The sequence below is a fragment of the Sparus aurata genome, chromosome 22 (assembly GCF_900880675.1).
Source record: "Sparus aurata chromosome 22, fSpaAur1.1, whole genome shotgun sequence".
Lineage (NCBI taxonomy): Eukaryota > Metazoa > Chordata > Actinopteri > Spariformes > Sparidae > Sparus > Sparus aurata.
Window position 1 is genome coordinate 4,425,120 of NC_044208.1, and position 16,640 is coordinate 4,441,759.

At 41.1% G+C, this 16,640-nt stretch overlaps 1 protein-coding gene and 1 pseudogene across 1 annotated transcript; one reads left to right on the forward strand and one right to left on the reverse strand.

Moving 5' to 3' along the window:
- The window catches only part of LOC115574198 (histone deacetylase 2-like), a 37,705-nt pseudogene extending 22,788 nt beyond the window's left edge, over positions 1 to 14,917 (forward strand).
- marcksa (myristoylated alanine-rich protein kinase C substrate a) lies at positions 880 to 4,255 on the reverse strand. The gene is made up of 2 exons (XM_030405543.1): positions 3,833 to 4,255; positions 880 to 2,744 (listed from the first exon to the last, which is right to left on the reverse strand). Exons 1-2 carry the CDS (start codon positions 3,926 to 3,928, stop codon positions 2,058 to 2,060), a joined length of 783 nt encoding a protein of 260 aa, XP_030261403.1. The 5' UTR covers positions 3,929 to 4,255; the 3' UTR covers positions 880 to 2,057.
- Positions 14,918 to 16,640: the final 1,723 nt, after the last annotated feature.

Below are 16,640 nucleotides of genomic sequence, written 5' to 3' on the forward strand. Positions count from 1 at the left end.
TTGATTTATTTCTTGAATGCCCACAAACTTTAGGCCATAAAGTGTAAGAGTGCATTCCCACTAGGCAAGCCATACCTTGCCCAAGCATGTGCAAAGTCCAGTTTGTTTGTTTAGCATGAGTGCTCTGTACCGTGGTCACTTATGAGCAAGCACAGGCCCGGGTACACAACGTGTACAAGTATAATTGTGTATTTCACAGCCTTGCATAATAAAGAAATCCAGGAATGTGAGAGGGCCTCACGATGACCAAAACATCACAAAAAAAGCCAAAAAAAAAAAAAATGTCTCTGTGTTTTTCTCCAGTGTGCTGTGACCATGCTAAAACTTGATGACATATGTACATAACCGTGGTTCAGGCGAGTGGGGAACTGGGGACGAGGGAAAATTGTGCGCCCTAAATCAGAATTAAGCCTTTATCCAGCCACTTTTATTTTCAGTATCATCACATTTGAAAATAAATGTTTATACCCTGGATTTTGCCTTGAAGGAGCAGAGCTGCTGCAATAGAAATAAACTGCCTAGGATGGAATTAATCTACTTAAAGGAAAAGATAATCTTCTGTCATTCTATCAGCTCGCGAATAGAGAGTCTGGTGAGGTTTCATGGTCCATAAAACATTTCTGGAGATTCACAGAAAAATAACATTCTCCTAATCAACTAAATTAGATGGGGACTTTTTTTTAAATGTGAATAAACAACCAAAAACAATCACACACAAAATATAAAAACACTAAAATGGCTCCATACAGTTTATCCAGCATAATCCAAGTCTCCTGATGCCCTGAGATCAAAAAAATTGTTTTAAAAAGTCCAACTGTTCCTTTAAAGCCTCATCAGTCAAATGACATATGTATCTAAGATATATAACACAAATAGAAGACAGATGCAACTCAAACTTTATTCACATTTATTTTTGCTTTTAGTGTGCTCACAGAAAATTAGAACACCTTAAGCAAGAGAGTTTAATAGCATTTTTTGTAAGCAAAGTTACATTCCATCTCTAAGTCAAACTGGTCAAGGCTTCTCCAGTATTTACAAAACGAAAAGACAAGAGGAACAGAGAGCAAGTCAAGATGCTACACAAACATTTGCATCTGATAGATTCCTTAAATTTTGTCAGAGACCACTGAAAAAGCATTGCCTGCTGTAATCAAGAAACATACCACAGTATAGAAACATTTAACCATTCCACTCATCACAGCTTGGTTTTTTGTGTTCAAAATTGCTTAAGAAGGTCTTCTGAGATTCCTTTTTTTTCCTCATGTGTTGTTATCTTACAAAAATGAGCGAGTGGAAAAAGAGCTGCAAACATCCTGTGCTTCTTGAAATCAAAATTTAATTTTGTACAATAATCACAGTTAAAAACACCCCGCCTATACATACTTACATTTTTATTAAGGTCATAAAACCAACAATAAACAATAAAGCCTATACAACTTGTATTCCTACTGAATCACTGACTGGTACAGCTAATGAGAAGTGAAGAGCTCCTATGAGTTTATATGTCTTCCTATAAACCTAACTCTGGGATGTCTTGTATTTCAAAAGGCCTTAGTGTTGTAAACCATATGGTTTGTATAGATGTTGGTCTCATAGTTATTTTGACTACTTTTGTCATTATAGTCTGTGGCACAGTTCCCAGGCCTTCTCCTGCCTGCCGTGACCCCTCCACCCCCAACCCCTTAAAAACCCAGTCTTCTTCATACCATGGGCATGTCCATACCATTTTGTTTACATTTTGTATAAAATTCCCCCCCAAAAATATATATATAATACTGATGAAAAGTATACGGCAGTGTGGATGTATTAAATCTGTTGTACATTGAAGCCACCCACCTCCCTAGCCCGTTGGGGTGGAAGTAACAATGGACTGGGTAGGGTTTTGTGTAATGGGGAATGAAAACCAAAAATCAAAAATAAAGGAAAGCTTTAAAATATCCCTGGTTGTAGACAAGTTCTTCAAAGCCAGGAGCTGGCGTCACTCCAACACACAAACAGGGAAATGTTCTTTGATTATCTTTTTTCTCCTTTTTTCTAATTTCTTCCTCTTTGTGAACTTATTCAGCAGCAGCCTCTGTAGCTGCAGCTGGAGCCTCTGCTGATGCTGCTTCCTGTGAGGCCGGGGCGGCCTCCTCTGTTTTGGGTGCCTCCTCGGCCGGTTTCTCCTCTGCCTTTGGCTCCTCCGTGGGCACAGCCTCCTTGGCCTCAGCAGGTTTTTCTTCTGGTACTGGTGCCGCTGCCTCTGGTTTGGCCTCTACCTCCTCCTTAGCAGGCTCTGCAGCAGGTGCTGCCTCCCCCTCAGCAGGCTTGGCCTCCTCACTAGCAGCCTTGGCCTCCTCTGTGCCCTCAGCCTTGGCCTCCTCTGTGGAGGCGGCTGCAGCCCCCTCCTCATTCTCTGCTCCCTCTCCCGTCTCCTTCTTGGTTTTCTTGAAAGAAAAGCCGCTGAGCTTGAACGACTTCTTGAAGGAGAACCTTTTCTTCTTCTTCTTGGGGGTTTCGTTGCTGGTGGAAGGTGAAGTGCCGTCCTCTACCTTTGCTGCTGCATCTCCTTCAACAGGAGCAGGAGATGCTGCTTCTACCTTCTCCTCATCTGCAGCGTCTTTGTCAGCAGGAGCTGACTCTGCCTTCTCGGCCTCCTCCTTGGGGCTCTCCTCTGCAGTGGCGCTGCCATTGGCCTGCACCTCCTCTTTCCCATTCTCTGCTGCAGGAGAGGCATCTCCGTTTGCTTTAACATGTCCATTTTCCTAAAGATGGAAACAGTGGCTGTTAATGCCATGTAAAGAGCTGGCATGGTTTCAACACTCAAACACACAATGCCACTGACAGACACCAGGGGCAGCAGACACTGTCAAATGAGCCCTGACAAAAGCTGCCTAGTGCTGGCTTCTATAATTTCAAGCTTACACTGAGTTTATGTGGAAATAATCAAACACAAACCAGCCATGCTTCAGACGAAAACTGCAACATGTTTTAAGAGGTTTTCGCCGTGGATTTTATTCATATCCTGAGCTATACTGCGCGCAATGCCTCCACTAGACCGCAAGGGGTCGGTGTCTAGTCGCTCCAGCAGCAAAGCAGCTGCTCATTAATACAGCAGATGCTCATAAGACCAGCAGATCACGGAGACCACAGATACATTCCCGAAAAATGTACGAAATCTAGATGGGGTTCTCAGTTATATTTTTTCCCTTCTCCAATTGCAAACTTTTAAAAGGAGCGACTCCGAACAGCAACCCCCCCCCTCTCTCTCCGGGACACCCCTGACTGTCTCCCTCTTGTGTGATAGCCGGCTGCCATCTCCACTTTCTACTCGAGCATCTGTAACAAAAGGAGTGGCGCTCTGAGCGCACACAGCCCATTTTGGCGTCGTGTCTCTTGTCTTATTCAGCAATTTTACCAATTACGAGAAGGAGGCAGTATACATAAAGCCAAAGCAGTTCGTCATGTATTTTAGTAAATTTAACAATTGACCAATATATCACATGACGCAACTCAAATCCTACGATTTAACGTGATTTAAACAACAAAATGTCCAACCAAAGTGGCGTCCTGCTCAAAAAGATTCCTTTATTTTGTCAAATCTCCTGTAAATCTCCGCTCAATCCACGAAAAAATAGTCCAGAAATCTCTGATGATCAACTGTTGCTCATAAACTAGAATCTATTGAGAATAGAAAACAAGTCTTTCCATTTGGTTTAAACTCCCACAGCGGATGCCTATTCAATCTCTCCACGTTTACGCACGGATTGCGCCCTCAGAGCGCAGCCCCTTCCAAAACGAGCAGATTTCCCCCTGAAGGATGTGAGGAGTTGGGCGTTAAAATATAATTTACCTGTCCGTTGGTCTTGGTGGGTGAAGCAGCAGCCTCTCCGGGTTTTTCAGCCGCGGTTTCAGCCTTTCCAGCTGTCTTGGACAATTGCGCTCCCATGCTTTTCGCTCCAACAAAGAAACTGAACCGATCCAAAAAACGAACAAAGACCCACAAGCTCTCTTTGTTGAAACTCAAAGCTCTTCGCTAATGTCTCCCTGTCTCTGCACGGAGAAAAAGTTGACAGGGAAAATGACAAGTCGTCCAGTTGGAACAAGGAGGAATCTTCTAAATACCAGGAAAAAGCTGGCAGGTCAGGAGAAGTAATAAAATCCCAGATTGTTGGCCGTGTCGCTGTAGATCGGCTGCAAAATGGAGAAATTTCCCTTGTTGCTAATAAGATGCGGAGTCCAACGCCCAAGTGAAGAGATGAATGGGCGCTCTGAGCGATGACGGCACCACACTCGGATTCAGCCAATCACAGCTTGCGCTCAAAGCGTGGGCGGGGTATGGGAAAGGGACTGAACAATAGATTGTAGCGCTGTGTTTAAGGTACGAAGGAATAATGCATTTTTAAGAATGGCAACATTTAACAGTTTCTCAACCGAAATGGACAAAGCTGAAGTTTTTAAAACATAGCCTAGAATTGTTTTATGTTTTTTCCCCCTTTTTCTGCACTATGAATTTACTCTATAATAGTTCATTAATGATCCACTTTGGAATTTTTAAGCTATGTATAAAAATGGTGAACAGGGCGCCTACTTCTGCCTACAAGCTAATAATCAACAATTTAAAAACACTATTCTGAAAGTGTGGTTCTACATATACTGCTGGCAGTACACAAGCTCCCTTTAGTGGTACTAAGAGGAATCCCTAAAATGTGTTTTGAAAATGAATTAAATTAATGTAATTTTTCATTGCACCAAATCCAAAGACCTGATGACATCAGCTGAAGTAGCTGGGGACGTTTGAAACATAAAATGAAAATATATATTTTGGGTGAAGTGGTTCTAAATAAAATCACAAATGGTCTTTTTGATGAAATGTTGTTTTCTGGTGGAAAGTTGACCGTAGTCTTGGTCGGGAAAGCTTACTTCACGGTGTTTTTTTTCAAGACAGTAACTACAACACCACAATAGTGGAATGGGACAAACACTTAGTGAGTTAAAGGTTGTTTTTTACCGGGAACAGACAATGTTTTTGGGGCAGTTCTGTTTTTATTTGATGAGTGAAGGATCTGTTCAGCCATCAGACTGTGAACACCATCACACCAACACATCCCTTTCCTGCGTCTCCGGCTTTTCCATTCACACAGATGCCGGCTTGCCTCTGCTGCAGCTCTGATACTTCCTCCAGAGGCAGATCAGTGCTGCAGCAAATCTGTCCCCCCTCTCCACATCTGTAACTTTCACACAGACGGCGATGCGGAGAATTGCCCCATGATTCCCGCACTGAAAGGGCGGTGTGAGTGGGGCTACTCTTGTTGATGACCATGTGCATGTTCAAACAGGCCCCTCAGCCTATATTTGCAATGCAAATGCTAACACACCCAACACATAATACACTGAGATGGACTTCCTGGTGTAGTTTAACTGTTGTTAAATGTTATCAAGTGCAATGCAAAACAGCAGCGCTGGGTCGCTCCCACCTGGGATTCAAACTACAACAACAGGTCCAGTTTCTGTTAACGACCTGCTTTCTATGTGTGCATCTACAATTGTGCATAGCACAGGGTCCATAAAAGGACACCAAAATCCTATTTACCTTCATGTTGTCTGGTAAATAAACAAACTGGAATTGCACTCAGTCGAGCGCAAACTTCTGCCAAAGCAGCAACAGTCCCATTTAATAAAATTTACATTTTCAAATAAAACATTTAAATCCACTAGTTCCAGATTTGTATCAAGAAATCCACATTAAATTGTTTATTTTAAGTTTATTAAGATCCATACATTATTCCCCGAGAAAATAACAAAAGCACTATAAATGCCCTGTCTCACAATGTGACAGAAAGTAAAAAAAAAAAAAAAAACACCGGTTACAAACCCCTCAAGGAACACCGTTCCAACATAGGAACACCCTTGTGTTTGGACAGAAACCAAAACCTGTGTTCCAACCTCTGTAACTCTGTGTCAGTATGTCATAGAATCACACTTACACTTCTAGTCCCTGAGTCTCAAATATGTGGGAGCTGTCATCTTTTTAACTTCGGTATGTCATTTTTGAAAAAGAACCTTAAAATGGGGGCGTTCATTAAGAGGTTAAAACACAACCTCCTGAAGGTAACAAAAGTTTCTCAGGATCGACTGATTTGTTAACTGAGATGGTTCATGCAGTTTTCACTGAAGAAAAGCATATGTTATCAGGTGTTATTGAAAACTTTGACAAAAGCTAGAAAGCTGACCTTGACTTTTTTTTTTTTATCTTTGACCACATGAACTTTGATGCGTAATAGCATAGATATGACTCTTAACACTACCTTTACAATCTGTCATGTATTATCTCATTTGTGGTATAAAAAACAATATCTTTGGTAAAATAATTTTAATAAAAAGCCCCCCCCCCCAAAAAATGAATAAAATAAAATCTTAAGACAACATTTGAGCTCTGTGATATTGTTATATTTTCTGCAATTTTACATACAATCACTCAAATCTGAAAAAAATGCTTGATTTGTGTTGTTGAAAAACCCACAAAAAGCAGCTTTAAGCCAGAGGTTCAAAGAACTATTGAGCTGTCTCTCTATGAAGATTAACTCAAAGATTTTAAAAGATGTGAGGTTAATTTATGGGTTTCATGAAAAATGAAACTATGGAGAATTTCACGAAACAAGAATTATACTTTTACAAAGTACTAAATTAAGCAATGTATGGATATGTTATGCACCCTCTATAACTTACTTGATGATTGTGGCTTCCAGTCTTTTTTGTTATTTTTGTTGTTGCTTTTCTTATGTTTTTCATTTTTTGGTTCTATTATATTTCTCTTCAGTAGAGCACCACAGGAATGTGTCCAGAGAAATGTTCCTACTCAGCATCCATCTTTACAGGTAGACTTTAGTTAGTGATTGCATTCTCGTTTCAAATAATACAGAGTGGTAGTGATATGTGAAGATTATCTTTCTGATCAAAAACGTGTATGTATCATAAACTTGTTTTTACCACAGGCTCCAATAATTCAAAATCCATTTGAAAAGTCCCATGGGACTTTTTGTGGAGGGAGCCAGGTTGATGCTAACTTAAGGGTTGGCTTACAAAAATATGGCATCCCTGTGGCTGTCTATTGTTCTCTCTCTAGCTTTTTGTGAAGGTTTCAGCACCCCACTCCAGTCTTCTTCCATGGAAGAAACCTGCTCAAGTGAGTCTAGGCCTGCTGTTTGTTCACTTTCACTGGGGCACTTCACAGAACTGTTGTGACTGAGTTTCGGAGCAGCTTGAATCTTCTTCCAAGCTGAACTTGTAACACAAGCAAGTGGGTGCCGTTTTGAAAGAGAACATGTGGATAATGATTCATTGCTGTACTAATGACAGTATATATAGTTTCAGATGGAAGGGAAGTTTAAGCACAAAGAAACATTTTATTAGGGTGCAGAAAAGGCCATGCTTTGGCTTAAAATACCTGGTTTTGTCGTCACAAACACAGCTTGAAATTTTACCATCATACACATTCAGGGTTTTCACACTTATGAAACACTTGAAAATGCCCTGGCTGAGACCTCATTGAGAGCCATCACTGTTGGAAGTAACTTCTCTCGTGGTCGTCACACATTTACCCTTTTTAAGCTTAAATCATCACTGTAGCTGCTGAACTAAGACCATCTGAAGTGCCGGCACGAGGTTTACCATGGGTCCAGGAGTAAATAATGCTATATATATGTGCTACATATATATATGTATATGCTAATATGTCCTTCAATCTATTTGAGACTTGGATTACACCAGACAAGCTGTATGGAGCCATTTCAGTGTTTTTTCTCTTGTTTTTTATGTTTTCAAACAAGTCCCCATCAATATCAGTTGTTTAGGAGAATGCTACAACATTGTTTTGTTGTGAAGCTCCAGAAATGTTTTGTGGACTATGAAGCTTTCACCCAACAGAAGAAATTGGATATTGTCTTTCTAACTTCAAATGTTAACTCCTATTTCCTTCAGTTTCTTCCTGGTCTTTTGTACATTATTTTCTTCTCTTACAGACTTATTTTCCCACAGTCTTCCATTCTTTGGAGTTCATTTGTCCAGGTTCAGAGTTGAGTGAGCAGAGGACAGGGGAGAAAGTTGGAGGCATTGTGAATGGTGTTGCACAAACCACGAGGGAGGAGCCCACTAACCTGTCTGAATTAGACAAGGCAGGAGGAGCAAATAAACTCTTTAAACTCAATATGGCCAACTATAAATGTTTGCCCACAGCTTTTCTGCTGCCATTACAGGAATGCTATTAGCCAGCCCTATTGTGTCTTGTGGGAATAGCCTGACTCAACCTGGCTGCTAAAATTGGAGATTTGTCTTCATGCTTCCTATACAAAAGGTATAGGAACCAAACACTCAGGCCCACACAAAAGCTGTGGAAACGTGATCTTCTTTTTCAGAAGGCTGAGTTTTGTGTGAGAGGGAGAGGTTGCTGCCTCCGCTGGCTTGGATAATTGCAGGTCTCTACTCCCCACTGTGGAACTGGCCCCGGTTCCTGCTCCTGTCGCTTTGTTTCTTCCTCGGCTCAAGTCCCCCACTCTGGTTGGGAGCGTTCAGGGAATATCTCCTCCTGTTTTGGGTGTGCCTCTATACTCACACAGATGGCAATTCAGGCACCCTACATGTCAAACACCATGCTGGGCTTATCGCTAGCAATGACCTCACTATCGGTGACTTCATGCTCTACATGGCAGGCCTTTATTTGCATAAAACATGTGTTTGCAAAAAACACAGGCTTTTTTGCCATGGGGGGAGAATCTGATAAGGAGTTGGAGGGTTTGACTCTCTGCTCTAGCTCTCCACTGTGGCTCCTCACTCATGATTAACCAGTTAACAAGCAACATCTGAGCACTGTTCGTAACCAAGCCTGCTCTACCAACACCTGTCAGTGCAAATAACCACATCTTTAAAGAGTAAAAACAGAGTTTAATTTAATCGACTCATCCATCAACAATAAATACATTTGTCGGTTTCAAGTCAGCTGAGCTCAAATTGTTTATTTCACACAATCAGAGCCGAGTTTTTCTTTTTTTCTATAGTTTTCCAGAAATTCCTTTCCTTTCTAATTCAAAGAAAGTCAAGGCAAACATATACCCATCCTCACTGCCAGCTGTTCATGTCACGCAATCCTTAACATTGTTGTTGCATGCTGCTCATAATTCCTGACTGCGTGGACTACATGCAGACTGAACATTTGACATGTCAAAAGGTTGCCATTGTTACAATGTGCTTGTGTCAAATAAATCCACCTCTTCCGTTGTATGGAACATGTATTATTTTATTTTTTTTACGTCTTTTCAATGTTCAATATTGTACCATGGTGACATACCAACAGAGTTCAAAATGTATTAAAACTTAATAACGTTTTTACAATGTAATTTCCGATATCTTTTCAACTTCAGTTACAGACATCTAAAGAACTTCTTGTGGTTCAAAATGAACTGTGTGTTGTCAATTGGGTCTATTTGTACCCAAAGCCTTAACCTCAGTAGTTAGCATGAGTCGTGCAGTTAACCAGGTGAACTATTTATCAGCTTTATTAAACACGGTGTTTTCATCATCCAACCTTTCTTCATGTAGGCAATTCCATGGTTGAATCACCAAAAGATTGTATTTCACTAAAAAGTATTCGCTTTAGATCTCCATTGACGTCCATCAGCGTCGCTAAAGATATTGAATTAACGTCTTATGAATATGTTTATTGCTCAGTGGGAAGGATCGGACTTGAAACCGCCTCACTAGTAAGATAAAACATTACTTTAAATCAAATCTATCTACTAACCCTTGTCAGTGTAACTAAACAGTTGTTGGCTGACCAATTCTTAAAGGGACAGATCGACATTTTTGGAAATATGCTTATTTGCTTTATGCCAGATTTTAAGATAACAAAATCAATATCAGAATCAAAATCAGAATTCCTTTATTTGTCCCGCAAACAGGGAAATTTCTTTTCCACAGCAGCCAAAGGACAGTAATATTACAATAAATAATAGATAATTTCTATGATAGAAAAAAATAGACAATATAATAAAAAGGTAAGAAAAAAATAAAGACTTGTATAGACATATAAACATAATATGGTACAATATGAACATGTAATTCTAAACAGTGTGGCAGTGTATTGTTATTTACAAATAATAAATATGGGTATTAAAAAATTGACCAGATAGTGCAAGCCAAAAATGACAAATGAGTTGTGTGTAGAGTTTGCATTGCACAGTGAGGTCTACTGGGAGCAGCGCTGGTTGTAAAGTCTGACAGCAGCTGGAAGGAAGGACTGTGATACCTCTACTTCACACACTAGGGGTGTATTAGACTATACCCTCCTATTTGTCCTATCTGTCCATAGAAAATAACAACATGACCTTTTTGGGGGGTCATGTCCAAGGCTATTTCTTGAATGGGATCAGTAACTTCCTGGAATCGCTGTTGGTTGCCTGGCAACTGCTCAGAGCCACCCTTATAGGAACAGATCATCCACGAATGAAAACTCAGTCATTAACTAAAAAAAAAAGATCCTAATCTAATTCATTTTAAGGACTATATTATGCTTAATTTCAGGTTCATACTTTTATTAACTTGTCTACTAGAACATGTAAACATGCTTAATTAATGCTCTGTTCACCCTTTGTCTGAAACACTCCATTTTAGTTCCTGTCTCTTTAAGGCCCCCCTCCCAAAAAGCCCAGTGTGCTCTGATTGGTCAGCTCTACCAGGCATGAGCAGGGACCACCCAACGTGTTTTTCACATCAGCTCTGCCTACCACGGCCATACTGAGGACACAATAGAGGGTGGTGACTGTATAGTTGTGACATCACAATCTGACAGAGGCCCTGGCGGCACGCATGGCGAAGTTTCTGAACATGGGTTGTGTGGCCTCTCCATGGATTAAGTGTTTAGATACTTACAGAGAATCTAAATAGTACCCAGAGCTAATGTATAATCAAAAAGAGAGGAAGACTCCCTTTCTATAATATAAGACCTTTAATAAATTATCTGATCCTAAATAGGCAAAAACCAACATATGTGAGTATGCGCAGCCTAATCTGGACAAGACGCTACATCCATTCACCACAGATATACTTTTTAAATCCTGTGAATGTGTATGTGAGCTTGTATTTCACCCACTGTCACCTGGAAGAAATTGCAGCCTTGCAGTCCAACACTGATGTGTTTATCATCAAGGAAAAGTCCATTATATTCACACAGTGGGCAGGGCTGCAGCCCATCTTCAATTTTAAGACCTCCTCTACTCTCATCTACAGTGCTCGGCCTCCTCAACTTTCGCTTGACAGTGTTATCATGTGTGAAAGTGCTCTATGAAAATCTATATGTTGTCGTTTAGTGATTGAAAGTGTTTTAGTGGTAGAGATGTGATTAAAAGCAGGCCTACAGTTAGAGGGAGAGAGCCCAAGACTGATCTAAAAGATGCAAAACTTGTTCTCTGTTTTGATTAATTTGCATGATTCATTGTTCCCCTTTTAAGGATTTGATATACAGCAGGCCTACAGGCAGAGCCAGAGAATGAATGGTGCAATGTGTCTGTTGTGTTAGGTTGAAGGGGGGTCAGACTGTTGTTTGTGTGTGTTGATAAGACTTTTGTCTGTGTGGATTGCTGCATCAGCACAGGCTGCTGCCACAGGGATGCCACTGGCTGACAGATGCAGCAGTAGCAGCATGTGTCTCACACAGTGGATGTATAGTCTGCCAGTGCACCACATGCTGAGCAACACACTGCAAAAAATAATCACACAACTTTGTTAGGGCTGTGATTTTTCAGATTCTTGTTTTTTATTCAAAGCCAATAACATGATACAATCCTCAGGTTGACCTTTAAGTGGAAACAGATTGATCCTCATTAATACCGCTTTCAGTGCGGTATGGCAGATTAGTTACATGAATAAATCATTTGGACTGCATGTTTTAATCCACTAAGACCTAGACAGCCAGCGCACGCTAAGCAAGCTAACATTTTTAATAACTTTTAAACCGCTGATCCTATCTATATGCTTTGAAAATTCATCTAAACCATCTAATAACCTCTCTGTTTACTCTCTTAACTTTCTACATGGTCAGTAAACAAAATCTAGGATTACACCTGTTTTTCCACAAAAAAACACAGATGATAGTATAATAAAAAAAATGGCTTTTACTTTCTTATGAAAGGTCAGATATAGACATGATTTCATTCGGGGGGCCAGCTACCTCAAAATGTGTTCCAGGTCCTTGAGTTTTAAGCCTGACTCATCACAGCTTTAGCAGATTATTTTTCTTGGGGAATATTATCATTGCTGTGATATGACTTTTATTGGTAACATTTACTGTTCGGTCAATTAGTTCTGTTTCTGACCTTTTTCTATGAATGTGTCCTGTTAATCCAACTGTAAAATTAACTGCATGTTAAGACAAATGTTGACTAATGTGTCAGGTTATAGACAGCTAAAAAATGGCCTTTTGGAATCATCAAGGTCTATTTACTAGCTGCTCAGGTGCTTTTAAATATGTCGTGGAGGGTTGTCATGGGAAGATTCGGCCACACATGCAAAAGATTCGCAGGTTCCAGCCCCTCAAAAGTGAGGATTTGCTGCTATATTTTGTCTTACATTACAGACCACAAAGTAACTTGTAGAGATGGAGAGATGGATCATTGAAGAAGCACAAACTCACAGTTTTAGAGGGATTGAAAGTCTGGGGTTAGGTGGGTGATGGGATCTTACGTGATTGGTGACAACGATTATTTGAAGTGAGTGGTAGGTGCATTGTCTGTAGCAATTATGGTCAGTGTTTCCCAAATTCTACTGGGTTCAGCTGACAGTCAGGTCATGAATTAAAATCCGAAAAAGTCTATTTTCTTAAAAAATGTCCTACTAATATGCAGTAGTCTCAAGCGGTAGGCTAACATATGACTGTTAGGACCAGTACTAGAAGCATTACCTGGTGCAGCTAATGAGATGATGACATTCCTTTTTGTATTGTATCCCTGCTAAGGAGCACAGTCATGCACTTAATGCAAACCAACCTGATATGAAAGAAGGACACATTCATATATTAAATGTATCCATCAAAGACACATCTTACATGAATAACAGTGGTGTGATCCATGTTGCTATCAGCATCAAGTTACACTCACCTGTCAGAGAGAGACTCTGCAGAAATAGTGGAAACAGCAGGACATGGTTCTGCTGTGAAGTGACGCTTCGAAGGCTGGAAGTTCATCAGCACATTTGTTGTAAACTGTCCAGTTCAAAGTCTATATGAATGAACTATCTAACAACATCTGCTTACAACTGCAATGCAAACTAAGGTTAGGGTACCAGATGTATGCAATCTTACCATGACATGTGAACAGTAGACTTAGCCTTTCACACGTGCAGCACACAAGAATACATACACAATCATAATACATAGGACAGCAACACAAAGAGCTAATGTTAGCTACGTTGACTACATAATGTAGAGTAATAATACATTTCCCCAACTTAAACAAACCAGCTCATTACCTGTCGCACAGTGTTACAGCCTCAGTGTTGTGGGCGTGTTTGTGTTGTGTTTTTGTGTTTCTACTCAGGTGCCGCCCTCGTTCTCCCCCTCCTCCTTGCCTGTGTGTGGAGCTCCACACCTGATCCTACTTGCAACCTAGGCCTGGTGATATTAGGTGCTGCTGGTGTCAGTGGGCTGGGCAGCTGTGCGGTGCAGGAGCCAGAGTGACTGAGCTACAGACTGCACCGTTTTCTTTTGGTGAGGTCTATCTTTTTTGTTGACTAGTGTTTTTCTTTTCGTAAATAAATATTTTTTAAATTTACTACCACCTACTGTTTCTTTTCTCTCCTTCGTGCTAGGTTTTATTTTAACTGTCACTCCCCCCCCTTCAGTTGTCTCCATCGTTGAACAGTCACTCCAATGTTGACTCTCGTTTCACCTCTTGAGCTATTCAACTTCTTGTTGATTTTGGTCGTTCCTTTCTTGCTCTGTTTGGCAGTGCTAGTTGCTGTAGGTACTGCTGGAAATGAAAAGTGTGACTGTACCATTCTTGCTTGTAAGCAAGGAGCTCACTCCGCCACAGCTGCAGCAGTGAGGTATGTAGACTCCAGTAAGGCGTGTGATGTGTAGTGTGTCGGCAGGTAACAACAGATTTATAGACAGGTTGGCTGTCCACACAGTATCCTCAAGCCGCAAAATAGAGAACACAATACTATTGTATTATGTGTTGTGGCTTTCCTATAGTCATAATAATGCAGTGAGAGGCTGGGTAGAGTTTCACCTCACAGAACTGCAGACACACAGTCACACACACACCTGCGGCAGGTTGGCAATCAGTGCCTACTTAAAAGCCTTGGTCTGCATGGTACCTGCTGTCAGATGATTGCGTCAAATCAATGTGGCATATGGCTCCTGATAGTCACGTCACTAAGCCTTGTATCAGTGAATTTCTTGTCTTCCTGTGGAAAGCTAATTGTCTTTTGTTTCACCTCCAGCATCAACCTGTGTTTTCAACTTCCAGTGTTTCCGCGCCCCACAACCCAGCTCTCAGCACCTCTGCAGCCAGCACCCTCACCGCAAGCTCACCTGAGCCTCCACACGCCTCAGCGAGCTACCTCTCCTCCAAACACCTCTGTCCTCTCTGACGGTTTCTCCAGTTAAGGTGCGAGGGAACCATGGGAGGAGAGAAGACAGAGAGATGTTAAGATAAATTCGATGTCCTTTCCTCTGCAGCCTCACGTGAAGAGACATCTGTTTCTGATGATGGCTGCAGTTGATCAAACCTTGATCAGCTGTCAGTTGGCTTCAACAGCTGTAGAGATGTCGGATAAAATTATGCCAAGAATGCCATTTTCTATCTATTCAATATATAACACAGAACTGACAGCGATTCACTTAAATGGTTTCCATAGTGTGCGTAATGTTTTCCTCATCAATGACATGTATTATTCATGACCCACCAGCAGTGTATCTGATATTATTCACAATGTTTACTTTTATGACCTGGAGCACCCAATACACAGATTTCCCTGGTGTCCATGGATAAACCTGCGATCCATCTGTTATGTTAAGGTTTTAGCACGGTGAGGACACACACAGGAGGCCGGAAATGGGGGAACAAAAAGCAAGCTTTAATAAACACAGCTGAACTACAGAAAACAAGAGACCAAGGAAACCAAAAAAGGAGTCACTAAAGAGAAAAGTAGCAACTCAGAGCTAAACAAGGTGCAGAGCAAAGCAAAGTTCAAATCAAAAGAGAATCAAGAAGGCAAAACCAGACACATACCAAAACGGGAGACACGAGGAGCAGAATGCCGGGTGGCAACACAGAGGAAGGCAGACCAAGATGGAGTAACATAAAGACAGACAGAACAAACTGACAAGGACTTGAGGGGGAACAAAGACTATATGCACAGAGACACTAACGATGGGATGAGGAGGGAGCACAGGTGAGGGAATGAACGGAAAAACACTGAGAGGGAAAAAACACACAGGAGGAACTGAAAAGCAATAGTAGACACATGAGGGCGTAATATCAAAATAAAACAGAATAAAATGCAAGAACAAGACACTGAATTATAACACCATCACGAGCATGATAAAAGTTTAAGTGTAATCAGATCAGACAATCACATGATTAAAATTACAGTGAATATAGTTAAGCCCAACATTTAGATATTAGGTTGTGATTAACTTGATTCACTGATGGCTTCAATTAAAGATTTAACCCAGAATGTGGGTTGTTAAATGGTGTCTTCTGGACACTGGAAGCTATTCTTAGGCTAAATGTTTCATGTAAAATTGAAATGATGTGACACATCAAACCCGACGCACAGGAATGATCAGCCTCACGTATTTAAAACCATTAAATCATGTTCAATCAAGTTCTTTTCCTTCAGTCAGTCTGACACATTTTAACTGAGTAGTGGATAAAAAAAAGAATAACAAAAAAATAAACTTGATAGTGACACACTTATGTTATCTGTCTTCACTCCTAGTAAAAAGGTAAAAAGACTTCCATCAAAGCTGCTCTTGTGTGTCCTCACTCATCGCTCCTCAGAGATCGCTCCTTGAAGCACAAATAACAGCATGAATGCCCACCGTGTGTCTGCTTCCCCTGCTAGTATTTTTGCAACCATGGCTGTCTTAGGGGCAAGGCCTAAGGACCAGAGGCCAGGCAGCCCGGAGGACTGCCCCTCTACAGGCACCAAGCTTGGATGCAGGAAACATTATTTGGTTTCAGCAAGGTGAGTTTTGCTCAGTGAGGGGCAGAAACACAACCTGTCTGCTCTCTAGTCCAGAGGCACTCCAGCAGCAAAAAGCAAGAACCCAAGAAGAGCATTTGTTTTTTGTGGGTAATAGTAATGCCAGTTTGATAAGCAAAACTACACGTTTGGAACCTTTTTACTGAGTGTTATCCAGTCATATTATGTTGATATTGCACAGTCAGAGCTAATGTTACCAACATATGGCACAATCATGTGTATATACTCAATCTTTTTTCCTCAGTTAGGTCAGCCTGACTGTGGCTTTCGGGCTTCATACAGTGACCTTGACTAGGGGTCCAACAGCTGAGTGGGTTGATCTGATCCAGGTAGGTCAGCAGTGGGTGTTAGTGCTCCTGAGCCAGAGGCCAGCTGGGGGGTATCTGAGAGGGAAGGAAAGG